The following is a 23181-nucleotide window of genomic DNA, read 5'->3' as shown; positions in this document are numbered from 1 at the left end:
GCTGAGTTCTGGATTTTAGACCCAAGTTCAGTTTTAAGCTCTTCCAGTTGTTGATTCTGAGATAACAGTCATTTCTCCTATTTTTAGCCACGAACAGCTTTGAAATTAACATTTATTTGGTGCTGAGTCTTGTGTTTGTTTCCAGCATAGGAATAAGATTTTCCCCACATGCATTTGGCTGCATTGAACCTTAATTAGAAAAAGGAAAGACCAGATACACATCTTTGAGAATTCAGTTAACATTTGCTTGCCCTTCATTAACTAATGCCAAATGCAGGAAGGAAGTAAACATTCCATTCTTTAAGAAAATTAATGAATGAATGTGCAATATAATGTGGAAAAAATAGCATAGGAAACATTATCAGAGGCAGAAAGCGTATTATTCCAGTTCTGACACTGGAGAAGGAAAAGGAAATCAAAGTATAACTAACTTCAGCTCCAGTCAGCTCATGCCATTCCTGGTGGTGTTTTACAGTAACATCTAAAATGTACTTGTTTCCATAGGAAGAAATTCTGGGTCTGGGTTTACCCTCACTTTCCCCGGACATAGCATGCACAACCCGTGGTGCCGGTGACCTGAGCCCTGCCAGCGTGCGCTCTGCCTGCAGGCCTAGATGACACGCTGGGAAAGTCCCGGTCGGCTCGCCTGCACCGTCGTTGCTGCAGCTGCTGCTGCAGGCGAGCACCGAGTGACCTGCGTGGACGTGGCCAGCCGTGGCTTTCCAGAGCTGTCAGGTTTTTATCCTCAGCGGCGTCTAGAAAGTCGTGCTGCAGATAACCTAGTACTGTGATGGGGTGCCAGCGTCTGAGTGGCGATGATCTCCAAAGATAAAACCGAGCAACCTTCCTCTGCTCCCAGTCATCCCTCTCAACCCAGTAACTGACTGGCAGCCTTGGTGGCAACAGCCCTGCTGAAATACGATGTTAAGCACCGCTGTGACGGCCCTGCCTCCATGATGATCCCTGCCTCCCCACTGGGCTTGTGACTGGTGGCTGGGCAGCAGATTGCCCTACACACATGTAGAACAACGATAAGCCTGGATATCTCATCATCTGCGTACAGCTGTTTATAAAACTGAAAGGCTAATAGTAACACTATCCAAAATAGAAGTGAACTAAGTATCAAATGTATCATGCCTCTTGGGATAAATAAATCGTGTGAGTCAGAGGGAGCTGCAATAGCAGAGGCTGTTCAAGTTCAGAAAGGAACAGGGGTGTAAATGTCATCGCCTTTTAGGGACTGCGTGCTTAAAGGAAGATGCCGTCACAACACGCTGTCCTTTACTATTTCTTTTTCCTTATATTTTTCATGAACCTCAGTGGCTGGATGGTGACTGAAGAAATGCTTAGCTTAGTGGAAAGGATGGTCACTGAAGAAATGCTTAGCTGTCTGGCTAATCTGTAGCTTGTCGACTGGAAATACTCAGACTCAGTGAGGTAAAGCATCACTAAATGCTGTGCTGCCATACAGGCTTGTGGAAACTCCTGGTGGCGACTGGAGGCTATGACTTGGCGTGGACTTGCCCAACCCTGTGTATTAGGGGCATGTTCTCTTCAGGCTTGGGTGGGTCTCCTTAAGATTTACCCTCAGTGCTAATCAATAAACAATATGTGAATTTGAGGAGCAGGTTCGGAGGACAGTGATGATTTAGATGCTGCACAGAGGGAGTGTAACTCCATGGCTTCATCCCAAAGACAACTGGAAAATGCAAAGTGACTGGTGCAAGCAGCAGCAAGCTGGGGCTTAGCCCTGTACCAGATCCTACCCTTCCGGAGATGAAAGGACATTCCTAAAGGTATGAACCTGGCAGGGCTAGCCGTCAAGGAAGGCTGTAGTGTCCTTCTACCCTGCATCAGCTCGGGCCCTGGTGCTAGAGGGAGCGAGTGGGACAGGATGCTTGAAGTGCACACCGGGGAATTACAGCACTACAGCAGGGAAGGGAGGGTGCAGAACACACCTCACCTTTTACCTTTTGTCTATATGACTTGATCCTCAGGAGGAACTGATGTGAAGTAGTCGTGTAGCCTTAACAGAATGGCTACTTTTTCTTTTAAAAAGAGGTCTTTTTTTATTTACACAAAGAATCCATCACTGGTTCAGTGACGACCGCAATATCGCCAATCTGCTCAAAGGTAAAACCGCAGCTGGGATTAGATGTACTGCTAACATAATCCATGAAAGCTTTATTGAAGCCCCTGCTAATTTACATGGCTTCATCTTGTGTGATATGTGGCAAGACAACCTCAGAATGGCAAAGCCACTAGGGAAAGAAGGACAAAAGTTAGTAACCTTCACTTTGAGGGTTTTTTTTTTTTACTTTTGCAGGTTTCTGCCGCATATTAACATTGGCTAATGAAGTTCTTTGCTGTGAACAGTAGGTCGATTACCGTAAGGATTACATTTGTCTTTAATGAAGTGAATCTTGCTGGTATTGCTCCTGCTCAAGGATATTCTAATAAATGAAGTCTCGCATCTTAATGAGTTTCAGCCATATTAGAAAATTATGAATAAATAAAAAATCCAAAAATAATTTTTAATTACGCAGGGATTGTTCCCAAAGTGAATCCATCTCAGACAGGAAGGTGGCTTTAAATACCTGGTGGTTTAAGAAGAACCATTTCCAAAGGGATCATTAGAAAAGTCATCTTTTACAGATGCAACACTCATGGCACCAATTAATTAATGAAGCTGGAAATTAGCATAACTTTAGTACAAAAATAGGTTCAAAGTAGCTATTAGAACACAAGCATCTAAAATAGAAAGTCTGATTTTCTTCTTCTTGGTTATACCAGTAAAGCAGAAATTAGACTTTGGGCTTTAAGCACTTCGTTAAAAATAATCTTTCCTATCTGCAAAATTAAGACTGTGAGACGAAGCGTACCTTAGACAAAAATACCTTAATTATTGTGAAGTATCAAAGCATCACTGAAATAACTGGAGTTGTACTGATAAATCCCAGCAAGGCGCCTCAGCCATCCGGGTTTCTGTGCAGAAGAGAACTGCAGTTCAATACCTGCCTGTTCGATGGATATTTCAAACTCCAGATGGCTCCGCCTGATACTAAAATGAGCCAGTCTGAATCCATCAGGCATTTTCCTTGTTAACCTGCCAGTCTCTGCTATCCTGTTCTCTGCCGCTGATTCTAAATCTGACTTTTTGCATTTAATAACAAGTCTGATCATCTTGGCTGAGTTATGTAGCTTAGTTTTTTCGTACACTAGCTAATCCATCTTTGTGCAGCCATGCAAAAGTAACAGAACTACCGCAGTGCCTCTACTTCAGCACCAAGGCAACTAAAGCCGTGAGAGCGGATAAAGTGCCTCTGAACTCATGTCCATAGGGTACAAATCCAAGCTGGAAAATCCAACCAGACTTCCACCTGAGTGGGAGGAGGCTTGGTTAATTTGATTGGAAAGTAGGTAAGGTGCCCATTCCTGCTACCACTGCTAAAATAATATTAGATGAGGGCAGAAAATGGAGATGACACATTTGCAAACAATCTAAAAAGAAGCGGTCTCCAAATTTACCTGTTCCACAACCTTCCAATGCCTTTACAGCAGGGGATGTGGGTTTTCTTATGAGTGTTTTTCCAACAATAGAAAATGACTTGATGTCAACTTCTGTTTTCGAATGGCATGGACCGACCTGGGTGTAGGAGGAAGGAGCCAGCCAAGAGGAAACTTGAGGCTTTTTCGTTTCCCACTGTAAGCAGGTATGCATTGACTGTACTGCTTCCGAAGGCGTATGCTGCAAGTCAGCATTAATAATAGCTCACAAAAATGTGGCTAAACCTGTATAATACACAAGATGTAGTCATAGCACCCTGTAGGACAGCAGCCATTATAGTGCAACTCCAGATGTCTAAATAATAAACCCTCTACCTCCTCCCAAGTCCACCACGTTCACACCCTATTTGTTCCTAAAAATCCTCTGTCTCAACCTTGAAAGAATGAACATGTCTGATAAAGGCAGCAAAAGTCAGGGTGATTGGGGATTTTCCAAGAAAAAGTTTTTACTGGAAAATTCCATTTCTGAGAACTAAAATGTTTCTCCAAACTGTAACTGTTAAAGAAATTAATCACCCAAAGCTGCCAATGAAACAAGATACCCTGAGAAGACACCTGATGGGCTATGGTGCTCGACAGCTTGTAGCGCTTGTAGTACTTGTGGGTTTTTCAGCTGGATTCCTGCACAGCCTTGCCATGGAATAAAAAAAAAAAAAAAAAACCCTCAGGTTCCTGCCACAGAAACAAGGGTCTGGTAACCCTGGGGTTTCATTTTCACTGAACCTTAGCTTTAGACTCTGCAATATGGAACCTGAAAGCCTCAAATCCCAGCTGACTCAACCAGTGGTTTCCAGACTTTTATCTCACAACTGTTTCCTCCTCTCACTGGATCTTAAAAACCACATGGAAACAGTGGAAAGTGGACTTTCAAGCTCAATTTCATTCATAAACAAAACATTTTGATTGTTTCCAAAACACTTTTTTCCCTGACCCTGCGAAACATTTTGAAACACATTTTTTTTTTTCCTCTAGAAGGAAATATTTGTCCTTTTTTGGAATCCTTGGATTCCCAATAAATATGGAAATTCTCATGTTCAATCAGCTTCAACTGAAGTCAAAAAGTAGAAAGAAAGAATTAAAAAAACCCAAACTCCAGTAATCACCTATTTGGGAAAGCTGTAGAGCTTTCTATTCCTAACAGCAGAATTTCATTGTTGGTTAGAAAAAGCAACACCCAGAAGAGTTTTGCAGTTTTGCACTGGAAACATGGATGAACATTGTCATGATAATCAGAAAAAAAAACCAAACTTGATCCCTTTACTTACTGAATAAGCTAAAGATTTTTTATTTCCCTGATTTTAATCTAAGTGCTTTCTTTGAATCTTGGCCAGTGGATAAAAAAATTAGTCAAGAGGCTTGAGATGATGCAAAAAGAAAAAAATATCTGCTACACCTGCCTTTGTTCAGATGTTTGGAATTTATAGGAGCAATTAGTGCTTTGTTGCATCAATTGAAAATGCTTATCTTCTGAGCTGACATACTTGATGCATGAATCCGATTCCTTTATGTACTTAGTAGGGATTAGAAGAAGAAAAAAAAGAAAAAAAAAAAAATAGTAAGGGTGGCTTTTTCCCCATACAGGGATACAGCGTTTTGGAGAGGGATATTTTTTAATTTTCATTTTACTTAAGAACAGAAGGCCTCAATGTTCTCAAATTCTCCAGAAGTCAGTTCCAAATCACTTTTGTTTTGGATTCATTGAAATGTTTCCCTTCAACAAACTCAGATTTTGACATTTCGTTCAGATTCACTAAAATCTTATTTCGGAATATTGTGGAGGAGGAGAAAGTTATCTGTGATAACTTTGGTCTGGTGTCCTAAGGAAATAAGGATTACATTACCATGCTTGTCTGCTTGCCTGTCCTCCTCCTCTCTTCCCACACCCCCAAAAGGTTTTAAATCTAGTTTTGACCAAATCTGTCAGAAAGTTCTGCAATTCTTACAACCTCAGGAAAGCAGGCTGGTGAGTAAATTTGGAAAAGAGACAGTATTAATACACCATCAAGGATAGAAAAACAAGTACACATCTCATTAAACGTGAGAGAATCTGCACCGGAGTTTCTCATTACGGTCCCACCGCTTACAGAACAGCTTGTTACCAGTGTTGGGGAGTTCAGGCTGTCTGCATGATGGTCTCCTGGATGAATGCATAGGATTAAACCAAAAGTTTTGAAAGAAACATCAAGAAAAAGCAAAATAGAGACAAGAATAAGGCTCTGAAGAAACAATAGGGAAGCCAAATATTGAGGAATTGCCTGCAGCTGGAAATGGTCTAAAAGGATGTTGTCTTCCCACAATTCAATTAAAAAAAAAAAAAAAAAAAAAAGGATGAACCCAAACTGTTGCTACCTCTTGGATCTAGAAATCTATGGAGACTGAATGATCTGTAAGTATTAAGGAGAAGTTTCAAGTACAGAAAGGCAGGCCCTGGGAGAGAAGAAAAAGCCTCCCCATCACACAGCAGGTTGCTCCCAGCCAGCGATGGAGAGCTGGGTCAAAAGGAATGTATGTGTGTTTCGAGGAAATATTCAGAGACAGGGAAGTGACCTGTTTCATCCTTTGCTGTAATATATTCTGAATGGGAGAAGAAGAATCAGTAACACTCGTAGTAAGCAAAATCAGGATAAACTAGTCCGCAATTACCCAGTGGGTTACTTCACTTCTTTAAGCATAAACATAGATCTAAAATGAGATTATATTACATCACAAACAAGGCAAAGTTTGAAGATATTTGTTGAAATTTCACTTAATAACTCTTTTGTCATTGTAATTCACACCTTTCACCTTGCTAATATCTAGCAATTGCAAATTGGCACCCTACCAGAAAATGAAAGTAGTATCTTCAGTCTGTCCTTTGTGTTTGCTTTATCTGTTCTTTCCTTTTTTTTTTCCTATGCGCTTTGCAGACACGGTGGATTTTCTTTTAAAAGCTGCTAATCCATTTCCAATTTGTAATCACTGTACAGCCAGCTCCCTGTCATTTGTTTTTTAAAATGAGCCTTTTTTTTTTTGCTAATCTTATAACCTCAAAAAACCCTGTGCAAGTCAGTGTATTTTACACTCACTGGCTGACAGGGGATTCCGCAAAAGACCCCTGATTATGTCATATATCCACCCATGACATGTGGCTTACAAGTGTTTTGTTGAAGACAGCAAAGAAATTCACAATGACTGTTTTGGGAGGGACCAGGCATTATCAGAGCTTTTCTAAAGCCAGCACGGAGCCAGTGCCCTGACCCTGTCTTTGCAGAGACTCATAAGGGAAGCCCAAGGCGCAAGCTGGTCAGCCGGCACACAGAGCACTGTACGAGGGGTCTCCAGCCATGAGCTCCTCCACTGTCTGGTCTCCAGCCGTGAGCTCCTTCACCATCGGGTGGGTAGAGCTCACGGCTGGCAGCAGGGCTGCAGTGGTGTGGGGCTGAAGCCCTGGAGAGATGAGGAAGGAAGCCAGCACAGGCCATTTTTAAGGTGGTATTGTTGAGCTGGGCCGGGACCCAGCTGCACGCTTGGCCTCGTCCCCCACCACAGCCGAGAGCCCACAGCCCTGGAGAAGCTGTTATCATCCATCACCACCAATTACTCACAGAACTTCTCCTCCCTTTAGTTCTCCAGCAGATGTCTTGTGGCTCAGACTCAGGAAAATCACTACACCCCTCTTGGACACGGTAGACACAACTTCCAGTGGCACAAAAAGTGAGGAAGGAATTTGCCATGTCCTTATAAAGTCAAATTTTCCGTGTAGGCATGGTCATGTGAACTGCCGGGTTAGGAACTGCCCTGTTCCACTTAACACATGCAGGCTGCCCTGCCACTGTGCCCAGGGGCCATGGTAACATCCACTACACCTATATGTCTCTATAGCCCATAGTATGTTATTTATTAAGCATTCCTTCCCAGCAGAATCGTCAGTGCTAATCAGACCAGAGAGGAGAGGAGTCCCTTTTGCCAGGAAGTTTATCCTCTCAAGATTCCAGTTTTGTGAATCATATTTCTGTTTAACTCATTTTATCTGACACAAAACACAGCAGATATGTTCCGTGCAGAGAAGTAACAGTGGGAAATGATGCAAGCATCTTCCTGGAGGGAAGAGTGTAGTATATCGAGTCCAATTTGATAGCTGTCTTTCCTTCAAGCTCACAGAACTTGCCAAGTAGATGCACTTTGCTGTCAGTTTTTAGCTTGCTTTCTCTTCCTTATCACTATGTCAGGAGTCAACACTCATGCTTTGTAAACACCTGCACCCCAGTTTAGGAAAGGACTATGGCTGTGAGGGCAGTGGGAAGAATTCGCAAGAGTTTTGTTACCATGCTGATGTTCTCAGAGGGTATAGGGACATACTTGATTCAAACAATGCCTTACAGATCCGTTTTCCTCCTTTGGTTAAGCAAGGTTTAATCTAGTAAAAGGCATGGTGGCCACCTTTAAAAAATATATGATATGAAAATACCAAATTTTGTATCCATCTGAGATGAAAATACAGCCCTGCCTTTTCACTGACAGCATGTGGTGCATGCTGTTTGGCTTACTTATCACAGTAACTAGCCTGGTGCATCTTTCCAGGTTTTCAATATTAGATTATCTGAGCATATAAAATCAAGCTGACGGAATGAGTCACCTGATAGATTATTGCCTAGCGAAAAAAAAGCACAGGCTTGTCATTATATTTGCCTACAAAGCACCACACGCACCTATGAGGCTGTAAAGATAATAAGCATGAACTTGATTACTGCTAATATGCTCTGCTTCAAGTCTCAGATGCACAGTGTATTTCTTTTATGTAATAACTGTTCATTTCCTAGAATTGACAAAATACTTCAGAGAAATTAATCTGATGAATACAGTTTCATTGGCCTCATTAAAAATTCAAGCAATAATACCAGAATAGCCATAAAAGTCATTGTTCAAAAAAACACTGCAGACCTGGGGCATTAAATGTGTCATCAGTTCCAGCTTAATGGAATCAAATACAGTTAAGAAAACAGCATGCTCAAATGTTAATAAGAGTATACTTCAGATTGCTAAAATCCTTTTTTATTTTGGATACTACACTTATTTCTTGCTTTTTGTACAGCTGAAAAATAAGATCTCACTTTATATTATATATTGCCAGCAAGAGCTGGGAGACAAGATTGCTGTCTGGTAGTCACTACTGCTGCTAAGCCTTTACACAGCAGAGAAAAAAAAATGGCAGCAAATCAAACGACAGTGATATTCAATTAATAGTCCGTCTGGAACCTGGAAACAGTTGTCCACTCTACTCTGCCACCAGCAGCCTGTACTTTCTCCCACTCTCTTTCCTGACATGCCTGTGGCGTAGCAGCTTGACAACTCTCCAACAAGTTTTCACTCGGGTCATGTCTGGCCAAGGGAATGGATTTGGTGGCCTCACTTTGCTCCCAAGGAACGCTTTTCCATGGGCTGGCCTGTGGGGCGGGTGAGCTCAAGCTGCAAGAAGTCATTCGAGAAGATGCTTAGGGAGAAACCTGCTCATCTGTCTTCTGCATTGGCCAGAGCACTTTAGCTACAAATACCAAAAGCTGACTGATAAATACCGGCGGGGTCTCTAACGGAGGGTCAGAGCAAATCACACCACCAAGGCGGTCTGAGTAAAGCTGCAGGACTCCAGCCTGGCCCTTTTCCTTCCAAAATGATGGAAAGTGTTACCTGAGGTTCAACAGGTAACGAAGACCGTGTTCCCACACAGCTCTGGACTGAGTGCTTGCAGCAGGGCCAGATGCCTCCAGCTGAGCCCGCAGGCGGCGGGAAGGCCAGGGACGCTTCCCCACTGGGAGGCCTTTGGAGGTAAAAGGCATCCCATCCTCCTGGCCTCCCTGGGGTAAGGGGAGATGTCTAGAGAGTTGGCTGCCAGCCCTCAGCCCAGGTCTTCTCTTTCCATGGCCAAGAACGGGGCCCTTTCTGACCGACGGTGAGGGGAAGCTGGTATCGCAAAGGAAGAAAAAGCTAACAAGGAAGCAGGGGAAAAAGCAGTAAACAAACTTTGATACTGAGGTGTGGAAGGAAGGAAGCCAACTTGCTGGAGCCCTCCCACAACATATAAACAAATGCCACAGGCAGAATCTGAAATGGCAGAGCAGAACCACAGTTTCCATAGGCTTTTCAGTCATAGCAGCCGTGACTACCAGCTATTAAAACAGACCTAATGGCTGAGAGTTTCCTGTCATCTCAGGTGGTTACAAAACAACAGGGATGCAGGCGCTGCCAGCCCGTCCTGTGTCACGACCATGGCAGATGTCACCCTGCACGCCTGGGGAGCGCCGCGGCTCCGGAGCAGTAATGGTCCCTCGCTGCTCCCGAGGGCCATCCCCATGGATAGCGCAGAACCTCCTACAGAAACGCACTTCCCCCCCACCCCATCCCCCCCGGGTGATTTCTCTTTAATGAAGCATAACAAAATTGCCCAGTGTTGCTTTCTCCGAGCGTGAACTGCTGCTTGTAGGAAGGTCGAGTAGCTCTTTCCTGCAGAACTATGATGAGAGGAAAGGACCTGCCCTCATTTATTTAATTAATAAAATAAAATTGAATGAAAATGAAAAATATTCTTAATGAAAGGTGTTGGGTTTTTTTTCCTAATAAAAAAGCAAAATCCAAATAGGAATAGTCTCCCAAACAATTCTGATAAACTTCAAAAGTTCCACTCAGTGTTGAAGGAAAAGAGTTAATGGAAAACATTTCTGAAGCCAGAGAGAATTCTGTATTTGTTAACAGGAAAAGTTCAAAAGATTAATCATACAGATTCTCTGACATTTCATCTTGCAAAATCATAATCCTGATAAGAAAAATGTCCTGGCAAGAGCACCCTCACTGTTGAAGACATGGTGGTTACTCTGGAAGAAGGAACAAGAGCTAGCTTGTTGGGGTGGCACTGCAAATACAGAAGAAAAGCAGGTTTTACCAAGAACTGGTTCTAGACACTTCTGTAGATGTTTGTCTTACCAGATGTGAATGAAGTGGGAGCTGCAGTCCAAGTTCTTGGACTACCTCTGACACAGCACCGGCAGGAGGAGTGGAGGTAGAAAAGCCATCTCGTCCGTGCCATTTATTTTCTCTCTCTCTCTCTCTCGTTCCTGCTGGTTTTAACACTGGCAGAGAATTCTCTAGGGGGATCATAAGGCCATTTGTCTCTGAAGCACAGAGATCAACAGGCAGCTTGGCGAAAAGCCATACTGGGGGGAAGACAAATCCAAACCGCAAGCCAGCAAGGTGAGTTAGTATTTCCACCCATGGTTTTGATAGGGATTAGCTATTAATAAAGATTTAGCTAAGCTCTGCTTTGCCTGCACAGCTGCAATATTAGTCATAGCCACACGTCTTTCAGATCTGTTGTATTTCCTCCATGGCAGGTCGGCAGCAGTGAATATAGCTCTGGGCTGTTTCTATATTACTGAGTGATTCGCATCACTCTGATTTTCTGACCCTTTTCCTCCATGATCATTAAAAAGAAAAATGAAAAAGTGTTTCTTCTACTCAGACTCTGCTGTCACTCTCCATGCCCACCATATATTATCTGCCTTCTCATTTTCTGGACCACAGCAGTAAAAATACTGAATGAAGCACAGACAAAAGCCCTGGAGCTAACTTAGAATACTTGATGTCGCATATTGCCTAACTAGCCAGCTCCCTCTTGCTATCAGGTTTTGGTTTGATACCATGGCTGGGAATCTTGGAATTGTTTTTTATTCTGACCTTACTTCTGCCTCTCTCTTCTTTACGTACTATTGTCACCTCTAGAAGCTTTGAGCTTTATTTTCTTTGTTTTGTTCCCACAAATATTCATGGTTTAGGTTGCATGAATGTCCGAGGTTTCTAGAAAAAACTCAACCTAGGGTTTCAGGACAACCCACAAACTTCCTGTGCTATATTAAACACTTTTTAGTAACAATCTGTAAACACGCATCAGTGCAGAAATTTTTGGTTTATAACTTTTTTTTTTCTGGACAGGAGGTACCTCAAACTTCAGGACAGCTTAATTTCTGGCCTAATAAGGCTCCTAGTGCTGTTAGCTCTATCCCAAACTCCATGCCTGTGTCTTCTCAGCGTGGGAAGGAGGGCAGAGGGGGTGGACATCCGTAACCTTCGTGGCAACACCAGAGGAGCTGCAGGGACTTTATTCACAGGTGGCTTGGAAACAGGCCAGCTACAGTATGTGGAAGCCAAGTGAAATGCACATGGCAGCCTTGGCCTTTTGAGCTGTTACGTTCCTATAATATGACACCAAATAAATAAAAAAAACCAACATCAGGTTTGACCTTCTCCAGTTCTGGACAAAACAAGCATATTATCAAGGAGGTTTTTGGCTTCCATCTCTCTTCCATCTAATATGTGCCTCCCTAGTAAGCATTTTACAGATCCCAGTGGTTTCTGTGGAGCAGAAACAAATGTTACAACAAACAAATGCAAAGGAAAAGGTTTGGGTTTTGGCGTGTTGGGTTTTTTTTATCCCTTCTTTATTCTTTTGTCCAGAAATTACAAAATTGGTTCCCAACTTGGAACACAATTGTTTATGACAATAAATCAGTTGACTTCACTGTTGCCGTGCCATCCAAAATGACTTTGTAATCTGGAAAAAAATAATTGTGCTGAGGAGAAAGGGAGCAATGGCCATTTCCCAGGCTTTTTTGACCTTCTGAGCAAGAATTGGAACTTGCCTAGTGGTTTAGATGCTAATCTGTCTACCCAGTGTGTGGGTGTGTTCTGAGTCACAGCCAACATGTGCACTCACTTCTAAAACAGGGCTTCCTAAATATTTTTGTAAGGGTAACTTTTGTTTAACTTTCATTTGGCAGAGCCCCATATTGGGAATGGTCAAAAGCTCAGGAAGGACCATATGGTGTGTATGGAGCTGCTAAGAACAACTTTGAAAGTTTTCAGAACTTTTTCTCTCAAACTGATGAAAAGCCTCACTCCTCCTCCCAACATGAATTAAGATACTGCTTTTCTCTCACCCACTTGCCAGCAAACCACATCTGTCAGGCTTCAAGTACACAAGAACAACTGTCTGTCCACAGTGAAGATAAATGTGTAGGGTTTTTTTTTGTTTGCTGTATTTATTTTTTTTAATCCATGCCTAGTTACTAAAACTCAAGGGGCATTCTGCTGAGGACGTTTCAGGCAACTGTAACTGTGCAAGTACTGAGCAAACAGGATACAGTGGCCATATACAGGCAGCAGGCACCGTAGAGATTTCTGCAAAGAGAAGTCAATTTTTTTATTGTTCTGCTTATTACATAACTGGGAACATGGGTAATGAACATGTTTTAGTCAAAGCATCACAGGTGTTACAAATTGCTTTCTCTCTTGGAGGCCCTGTTATTAACCCAGTTACTGCTGGTAATAATACCTGCTGCTCTGCAAATAAGCCTGAAAAATGCACTGGGGCCAGATTCAATAAAGGGCTTAGGTGACTCAGCACAAGTTGGTGTAATACCCCGCGCTTAAGATCTCGGGCCTTTGAGCAGAGTCCGAATCCTGAGCAATAGATCTATAAAGTGCACAAAGGGTGCGGGGTGCCTGCAGTAACAACCCCAAGCAGCTTAGCGTGCACCTGCTTATACCCAGCCAATAAAGCTGGCTGGGTGGTGAGAGGAACCTTAAAACCCACCCAGGAGACCTCCAAGGAGATAATTGCATTCGGTCGGAATCCACAGACCAGATCCCTTCCAAAATATAGCTTTGTGGGCTTTTTTATTTTTTCCTTTTTTTTTTTTCTTTTTCTTTCTTTTCTTTCTTTTTTTCTTCTCTTCAGAGAACTGAGCAGGCCTTACGCTTTTTAACGTTCCTCCTTTGCCACGGTTGCCACATGTTCATTTAACACCCTGCTGCTAAAGCTGTGACCTGGGAGGTGGACGTCCTAAGTTTGGTTCCCTGCTTTGGCTGCACAGTGTGCGTGGGAGGGGGGCTTCAACCCCCCCCCCCACTCCCCAGACCTTATGCAATTAAGCAGCTCTAAAGTAGGTCAGTGTGAGTGGGCTGGAGGGATACACTCCTCATCCTCCAGCTGCAAGTGTGCAGAAAACAATTCAAGATTCATTAGTCCATAAAGAGAAAGAGCATATTAAGCAACCAAGTCATGTTTCCTCACGCTCAGGACATTCACCTGGCATGAGCGCAACCAGGTTTCTGGCCCTTGGCTACGCTTGATTCTCTGTGTTTTAACCAGTGGCAGTTGTATGTGAACTACAAGAAAAAGAGGTCTCAGCAGGGGAACTAAAACTCAGGCCTGTCCACCTCTGCTTGGAGCAAGTGCCGTAACCACCACCGGGCTGGTGACACGGCTGGAGCAGGGCTGCCCGTTGCCAGAGTAGCCTCTCTGCTGCTGGCCAGGCTTTCTCTCAAGAGATTGAATAGATTTGAACCCAAATATATTTGGGTCCGAATAGATTTGAATACTCCCTATTCAAACAGGGAATGGAAATTTCCATGTCCTCTAAGTAAATAATCACGACTACTATGTAGTGCTTGGGCAGAGAAGAGGAATTTTGCATCTGATCCGCAAACAACAGCCACTGCATGTGATAAGGTGAGAAATAGGTCCCTGAAAGCTGAGCATGCTCTGAGGACACTTGTGAGACAGACTGTTCCTACAGTAGGCTTAGTTAGGCATATGTACAAAGCAAGCCTTCAATTGCTCAGTCAACTCTGCCAAGATTGGGACAACTCGGGGCATGCACAGAAGTACGACTCCAAGCTCCTAGTAAACTTAAGAGCACATAAGCCCTTGAACTTAATTACCACCAGCTTTGTTGGGATTTTAGTCTTAAATGTCTCGGTTGGTCCAAGTCCCAGATCATTAAATCTTGTATGGATTTGAAACCTACATCCTTTTTATAGGAGCAACAACGGATAGAGCCCCCTGCAGACTACAGCTCTCCAGGCTAGACCATCCCTCTGGAAGGGAACACCATGCAAAGTTTTGCTCTCAGTTACCTCATTACAACTTTGACTTGGTGGTGATGCAATTGACAGCATAACTGGGCCAAAAATATGATAGCAGAATTGAGGGTTTGTTTGTTGGTTTTTTTTTTTAGAGGCAAGTCCATGCTATAGGATGGTGAGTATAAATGCAAGTGAGCAGACCCCTCGCTACCAACAGCTCCCTGTGGCCAATGCAGTAAAGTTCCATCCCTTGGAAATCCAGCACAGCAGAAACCTCACAGATGTGACGAAGAAACACTCTCGAAAGAGTCAGAAACCTTCCCAGACCCAGGAGCTCAGCGGACTGTAAACGTATGTGCCTTTGAGATGCAAAGTGTATGCTGAGCGCTACGGCAAACGTATTCCAAGTCTGTTTTAAACTCCTTTCTGCTGTTTTCTTCCTCAACATCATTTCCCTTCCTTGCATAGCGAGCCCAGGCCGGCCGCTCGCCGTCCCTCAGAGCCCATCTTCCTGCACCGGGAGCGGAACGCCTCCAGCTGCTGGTAGCATTCCCACCCATGTTACCACAGCAGCAGAAACAGCAAAACATTCAACACAAGGACACCATGTGGGCAAAGTCCCTGCGTCCTCCGGGTTCGTGAGCAGCTTTTAGGCAGCTGCCAGGCCCCCGGAGGAGCCTGCAGAGCTCGGGTGTTCGCTCCGGCTCCTTTTCCAGCGGGGCCCGGCACATTTCTGAGACAACTAAGATCACCTGCGTGCAAAACGAGCGGCCAGCACTGGATACACCCACTTTATGTGTTTTTTCAGAGAAGCATTTTAGTGCCCCATCTATTCAGAGCGAGCATAACTTAAAACAGTTTCCCCAAATACACTTCTCGGTAACCTTTGACTGGTACAGTCGTCCTCCTTGTATTTCTGCCTGGGTTCCACCCTTGCATTGCATAAGCCCTTCTTCCAGAGATAAGTCAACAGAGAGGAATTCACATGAAAATACCTTCCGATGTGGTGTTGAGATGAGGACCACATGAAGCTCATGTGTATTACTTTTGGCTTCTTTTCAGTTTATTTTTGATTCCTTTGGATCTTCAAAAAGAAAGAAGCAATAAAGACTTCATTTCCTACTAGCTGACTACAGCTATAGATTGGATTGACATACACTGATGTGTTAATCTGTCAAGTTATCAAAAAATCAGAGCCAAAAAAGCTGACAGTCAGGCAGCACAGATCCCTGGAAAACAGATTTCCTTAAATAAATCTTTTGTTTTGACAATATGACGATATACTGTTCAAGAACAGTAACTGTATTGGGACAGTATATTTTGATTTCTCCAAGACACTCAATTTAACACCATATGACATTTTGATTTAGAAAGTGCATTAACTGAACTTACAGGGTGTGTTTTAGATGGATTAAAAATTGATTCCCTGATAGATATTTGAAAGGTAGCTGTCCATGAGGAGATAATCGGGGCTGTTTTTCTTGTGGTCCGCCTGGGACCAGTTCTTAGTCTGATTTAATGTCAATCCACAATCCAAAAGAAAAGAAAAGATTGAAAAAAAAAATCAGTTCAGTAGTTATTAATTGTGTGACAGATAATTAAAGTTCAAAAGTGCTTTGTATTTTAAAAAAAGTTGTTCAGGCTAATTGTGTTCTGTCCAAAGTTACTTTCCCCTCTTCTTTTTTTGTTTTGTTTTGTAAAGGCTTAGACTAGTGTGCTTTTGTCACATGCTCTTCTCGAGTTACGAAAAAAAATACATCTGGGCTCTGGGAATATCCAAATATTACCAAAAGGAGCAGACTAACAGAAGATATTCAAAATACATCAAAAATTATGAAACCATTATTAAAATAAACAATAATACAGAGGGAGAAGTGCAAAAGATAGCTTCTATTATTTTCCTTTGAAATGTACATTTGCAGGCAGCTATTTAGGAATATCTAGGACTACGTCACAGAGTTGAGAAGTCTGTTTAACACTATTCCAGAAGAAACTGCATTTATTACATAAATTTTGCTAAGAGAAGTAAAATCCTTTGTAATGGCTGATTTAGTGTATTTTCCTTTGAAAACCATCTCTGCCAAGAGGGCCTTTTCTAATAGCCTCGTAAAGGTTGATGAGGAAGGTGGTGTGCTGAGCCTAGTTAGGTAGCTGTGCCTATATGTGATATGTACACCTCCCACAACATTTTATCTTCCTGATCTTGTCATATCTGTCATGAGACAAGCCTCCTGGAGAAATACTTGACACCAGACGTTACTAATCAGTAGTTTGCCCCAACTGCCTGGTGAAACAGAGTGACAGACCACAGAAATCCCCAGCTAAAGTTCACAAGAAAGAGCAGTATTCACATGTGGAGTGAATACCTTGGCACTACAGCACTGGACCTTCATGGACCTATGAAAAACATGTCCCATGACTAACTATGTGCTAATTTTTCAATTTTGTAACCATCCTGGTGTGTCTTGGAGGACAAAAAAACCTATAAATATCTTAGTTTTTTTCTTGAAAGACATTTAGGGAGACAAATGTCATTAAGCAGAAGACACATGGAAATGTGTCATCATGGACAGCTAGACTGTAGGTTCAGGTATGAAGTTTTGAGTTTCTTGCTGACTTCACATAGCAACAGATACAAAGTCAACAGCTCCTAACAAGTAGCTGCAGACTCCCAAAGATGTACGATGCCCGTTTTGTGTATCAGAATGGATGTCTTAAAAGACTTACTTTTTTATAAACTAAAATCTGCAGCAGGTTGACCTTTCGGACCAGTCCAAGAAAGCACTTACTTTTGAGCTGAAATTCATCGCCCACTGAGGCACAATTTCACCCTTTACAACTAGAATGGGCCCATTAAGTGCTCAATTTGTCTTTTTGACATGTCAGATACATGCATTACCTGTTCCTGGCAAGTGCTTAATACTGTGAATGCAAGGAGGCTGGTCCTCCACGTAGTCCTTCCTTCAGCCTATGGGTAATTCCATTGGCTTCAGGGGGGGATTACACCAGAAGGTATAATTAGAGGACCCAGCTTGTCCATCTTGAGGTACTACATAGCCTCCTCCTCCTATGAATTTATTTCCTTTGGGTTAGGTTTGATTTTTCCGCTCAAATTTTTCAACCTCTACAGTGCAACATGAGACATTTCTGCCAAACTGAGACTGAGAAATCTCCCCTTCCCTCTTACACACATGCAAAAACAATGACGCGTAGTATAAAGTTGCATCTCGTATACAAAATTGTGTAATTTGAGAGCTCCGGTTACCTTTTATGTCTTCCATAAAAGGCCATTGGGTGATTTTAACCCAGTATGACTCTTGTTTTCTTTTTAACATTAAAGTGAGAAACAGAAAATAAAAAAAAGGAAATCAGTCCGTGAGAGAGAGAAATGCTCACTTCTTTTTAGCTTTGCTGTAACCTAAGAGATACAAGTTATTGTCATCCTGCTTTCTAAAAACCTTTAATAGGATACTAGGCAGCAGAAAAGAAAGCATCACTGTTTTTTTATAGCACAGGTATTATAACTCCAGGTTTCATTTAAACTCTGTTACAGTCAGTTGCTTACAAGCAGGCTGGCTGTAAGTCAGCTCAGTAGGACGCTGTACGTAAGGAAGATTTTAAACTGTCTGTCGCCTTTTGCATATGGGACTTTGTAGGGAGCAGGAAACAAGACAAAAGAGAAAACATCTCTCCACAGATGAGCTGCATCTTTGCTGACATCCCTGTCCTATTCTGCTCTTGATAACCAACATAAAGACCTGTACAAAGTGACATTTTTATGTCCAGAACAAAGATGATCCTTCCATCTGGAGTAAGTTTAAATAACATCCTCGTGAAGTTGCCAAAAACAAGCCAGGCAATTCAAAAGGCAAAGTTTCTTGAGTTCAAAGAGAGAAGGTTTTTTTTTCCACTGAGCTTTGTTCTGGCAGTGTATTGAAGCGGCTTCAGGACATAGTAGTTCCGTTTCTACCTTTGCTTAGTATTTTGTTCAGACAAGTCCAGTCCAGACTTTGTTACCCGACTTCATTGTAGTCAGCTACATTTCTACCTTTCTGTCATATTCGTCTGTGGCACACTGGAAATCTGATGGGGTTTTTCAGAAGTCTTTTAAAACATTGCTAATCATTTTAAAAGCCAACATGTACAGATTTTTTTGTTGTTGTTGTTCTTTCTTGCCTGTGTTACATTTTCTAGTAATAAAAATAAAATTTCTAGTTAGCAAAGAGATTCTGTGACCGCTTCCTTTGGGGAAGGAGGAATGCATCTTCGCACTGTACTGTAACTCTTACCTGACATTTGGATAAGGTCATAGAAAGCTTGCTGATCCCTTAAGTAAAAGGGGCTTTGCATTATCAAAAAAAGACATTCTTTTTAATCATACTACACCTTTCTAGAAAATGCTTTCACAGCGCTCCAGTCTGCCACGCAAGTTACTAAATCAAAGCTCATTGTTCCTATTCCCCGCCACACCAGCACGGCACAGCGCTTTGCAAACACAAGTGGAAAGTCAAAGATTAAAGCCAGCTTCTTCAACATACTTTTGTATCAGAGTTCTTCATACATGCATCCTTTCTTTTGCTTGTAAGTACACTAATCATATTTCAATTGCATGCATGCAATACAAAGTTAATAGCTTCCTTATTTCCTTATTTTAGCATTTCCCCTCTACTCCCTCTGTCTTTTCAATTATACTAGCTAGATCATTTCTTTCATTTCCTTTCTCCAGTGTCCTGTTTTCATTTCTTATACAAAATCGTATTTGGTCACTTACATTTTTCTTGAGGATAAGCGCATGAGAGCAGCATCTCTTGCTCCACCATAGTGCTGCCTGTTGCAGAGGTCAGCGGTCTTTTGAATAGCGCTTGAAGAAAATATTTTGGAAAGCTAAGCTCACTCATGCAGGCTTCTGATCTTCTCCAGTACTCTTGGCTTCTGTGCGTTGTCACATGTTATCCTCCCTCCTGAGAAACCTGCGAAACAGGTCTGGCAACACACCTCTTGTGTGTCAGAAGAGTTTTAATTGATTCATTGCAACAGGTACCCACCCTCATTAAAAAAAAAGTTGTTGAAAGGAGTAGTCTCTTAGCGCCTCATTTGAAATTACAGAACCTACCAAATGTCACAGCTGGTGCACTTTACAGGGAAACTGCTTGCTGGGTTTGCGAATATACAGGAAATAATTTAAAATCAATCTTACGTGCCAAATAAACCACAGCTAGCGGTATAATTGGGATGCTCCTGCGCTGTGGGAGAGCAGGAATCCTTCCGCTGTGCACCAAGGTGGCAAGAGCCGCCGCTGCGTCTCCCCAAGGCAGGATTTCTCGCGGGACGAAACAACTCCACACCTCAGCTGCAGAGGCCTCTGTCGCTGTGAACAGCCACCGACGCGAACAACTCGCGCGGACCGGCTCCCCGGGGAGCGCACCCCCGGGAACGCCGGGGTAACGGTGCCGCCGCGCGTGCGGAGGGCAGGGCTCCTCCACGCAGCGACCGCGGAGGTTGCTCTGCCTTCCTCCAGCAGCCCCTGCCGACCCACCCGGGGCTCAGCGGGGAGCCCCCAGCACTGCCCTGCAAGCCCCTCGCAGCCCAGTCACCGTTAATCTGTTACCCCTGTGACCGAGAGGGGCTGCAGGTGGGCCCTCGTTAAGACCTGTGCCAATTATTTCACATCAGGGTGCGTCTCGTAGTACGCCCAGAGCAGTTTCCTCCTGCTGTTGCTCTCACAAGCTGGTGATACCATCGTCAAGAGCAAGCAAGGCTGTGTTTAGCGAAGAACCAAAAAGCAGGAGACGCGGGATTTGTGCCTGACTTTGCCTCTAATTTGCCCTGTCACCTTGGGCAAATTGCTTTCTCTCTCGGTGTTTCTGTTTCTCCATCTCTAACACGTGCATAATTATAGTTCCCTTTCTTTGGAAAATGCTTTGAAATCTATGTACAAAACGCAGCATGAAAGAGGAAGCTATCATTATTGCACACTTGTAAAATATTGGGATGAGGCAGACAATAAGCAGCGAGCATTTGAGATTTCATGCACGTAAGGTGTTGTGTTTTAAAAGGAACATGACCTTATTGTTATAACGATTACAAAAAAAAAAAAAGATACTCCTACAGACTTTGGGAAAAGTTCAGTTTCTGTTTTCACAGTGGAATGCTGAGAGAAAAATCTAAATCAATTCTCACTTCTAGGAACATTACGCCTTCCTGGAAACAGCAAGTCCACCAGAGGTTCCTCGGTGGAAAATGACATAATATGGCAATTTCCTGATTTTCACTCACCTGAGTAAATAAAATCTCTCATTTTGCAGCCTGTGAGCACTTACATTATACTCAATAGATCTAAATACTCATCCTCTTTCTCTCTCTTTGAAAACTAAAACTCAACAAAGCTTACAAAGATCGTGTTTTTTTCATGTGCAGATAAGCTTGAACAGATTGATGCAAAATAGTGTTTTCCAGAGGTTGAATTCACTCACCTGGGAGCCTTGTACTTGTTCTAACACTTCAGTGAACAAAATGAGAGAGGTGCTTGTATTCACCCCAATTCTACTTTTAATTGCTCATTGTGGGGCCTTCCTCAATGAGGAGGATTGTAAAGGGTATAACAGGAAATTCATTTTCCCCTGGAGTTTAGAGCAAATAATTTTTCACCTCCTCTACTTGGGAAGACAGCAGCTGCTGGGCTGTGAGAAGCGCAGGATGGAGCTGCCTTGGCTTTCCTGCCTCTGCTTCTGCTGCCGTAATCCATGTGCTTTCACTCTCAGCCTGAAGACGTCGCAAGTGATGGCAACACTCTCGAGATGATATAGAGGCCCCTTACAAGGTTGAAACCTAAGACAAACTTGCAAAAGATTTCAGGAATTATATTGTCTGTGTTGTCTGTGAAGGAGCAAAGTTACTGGTTTTTTCCCTCTGCATCCTTTTTCTGTAAGACAGTTCTCAATAGAAATTTGCTGATCCACTGTCCTGTTTCGACTAAAATCCTGGGTAGCTCTTAACATGGGCGACAGCCCAGAGATTAAGCTGGGCAATGCTGAATTGAAGATAAGTGGCTGTGGGGAAATAGCTTTTTGTGAAATGCCCCTTAATTGCACGTTAATGCTGGCACATTCTGAAAGCTTACCTGAGTCTTGAAACATAATTCTCTACATGACTTAACATGGCCAGCCAGGTTTATTACAGACCAGGAGAATGTTAAATGTATAACCTACTCGCTTCTTGCTCCATAATCCATTAACTTCAGAGCCATGTTCTAAGATGTCCTAAGGTTACTGCACTGACGATTTATAGTAAGAAGTGAATCACTTGGAGCTGCAAGCTCAGAAACCCTTGGAAGTACATTTGCAGAAGGGTGTGCATTTATTTGTATTGTCTGAATACATACAGCTGCAGTAGGTGACTTCTCAATAATCACATTCTTATGACATCAGCAAACTCATGCTGGGTATCAGGTTAGCATGGTCTGACTTGAATTTCAGTGGGAAGGACTGTTATGAAAAAAGAAAGGCTTCTTGTAGAGCGATAATATAAAAATTGCAGAAGAAATCCTTTAATTTTTTTTTTTTCTCTTTCTGTGTTGAGCTTTAATTTTGCCTGTGGATGAAACAGGTCAGGAATTAAATCTGTTACCCAGCCTTTGGAAATGGAAGGCACAGTGTGAGCTGATTCTTCTTTTTACAGCAGAGAAGTGAAAAACAGCAATTGAAGCTAGGCTTTTTGGTGGGTGAGATAACATTTGGATGAATGAATGCATTTGGTTAAATATCAAATCCTAAAAACTGAAAACCCTCTAATGAGCCAAGTGAACGAGTACTGTCAACTGCAACAAAAACACTAGGACGAGTCAAGTTTACATACAAAAGCATTCTGTTGTAATCGTGAAATTAAACTATGATGTGATAGCAGCCATTTATGTCTTTGGACAGACTCCAAGCGTTCAAACTGATGCATACATTTGTATGTGAGTTATTGCAAAGAGCGTTCAAATGACAAACATCCCATAATTGTGCTGCTTGATCTTCCAAGAAGCTCATATCTACAATTATAATCATTGTCTGAAAAAACAGTACAGGTCTGCAGTAACTGTGCAATTGATGCCTGTCTCCACTTCTGTCACTAAAGTGACAAAATAACCAAGTCGCGCTCGCATCTGCTTCCTTATAATGCTACATTTGTCCTCACCCCAATATCTGGCCATAACCTACAATTACGTGTCATTAGCTTTCCATGGAACTGACGAAAAGTTGTCCAATTCAAGGCTGATTTGGTGACATGCCAAAAGCCTGAGGGTGGACCCTAACTGGCTTATAAAATGGAGCAGATTTAAGCAACTGTTCCTTTAAACAGCACTTAGTTTTAGGGAAACCTAAAACAGGTTTCCCACTGCAGGTGATAACTCTGTTACCCGGCGCAATGTGAAACCTTGAATATATTGGCCCATGGAGGCATGTGATGGTGTCATTCAGACCATTTGGGTAATCCTTGCTTTTCTGTTCTAACTGAAGGACCCTAAAATGCTTAATTCAGCAGAATAGTGTTTGTTTGAAAAAGGCTTTCAGGTATTACTGCAAAGCATCTGCTGCTTGCACAGCAGGTGCTACAGGACTGGGGCAAGGGGAGGAAAGGGAGCCCGTGCTCTCTTTGGAAGGGATGAAGCACACTCGGGGAGAAACGGTGCTGAAACTGCTGCCTCAGCCTGGAAGCAGCGAGCTGTGAGGTTATAAA

General features: G+C 42.7%; 1 protein-coding gene across 2 annotated transcripts in view; it reads right to left on the bottom strand.

Moving 5' to 3' along the window:
* Window positions 1-19358, bottom strand: part of PTPN3 (protein tyrosine phosphatase non-receptor type 3) — a gene marked incomplete at both ends in the record, with an annotated part of 166115 nt that extends 146757 nt beyond the window's left edge. For both annotated transcript variants that reach the window (XM_081996839.1, XM_081996840.1), the window contains one exon: window positions 19232-19358. In XM_081996839.1, coding sequence (XP_081852965.1) covers window positions 19232-19358 — 127 coding nt within the window. The remainder of the gene's footprint in view (window positions 1-19231) is intronic.
* Between the last annotated feature and the right edge of the window lie 3823 nt (window positions 19359-23181).

This window comes from Phaethon aethereus (genome assembly GCF_964289735.1).
Source record: "Phaethon aethereus genome assembly, chromosome: 2".
NCBI lineage: Eukaryota > Metazoa > Chordata > Aves > Phaethontiformes > Phaethontidae > Phaethon > Phaethon aethereus.
This window is presented reverse-complemented; position numbering and strand designations above follow the sequence as displayed.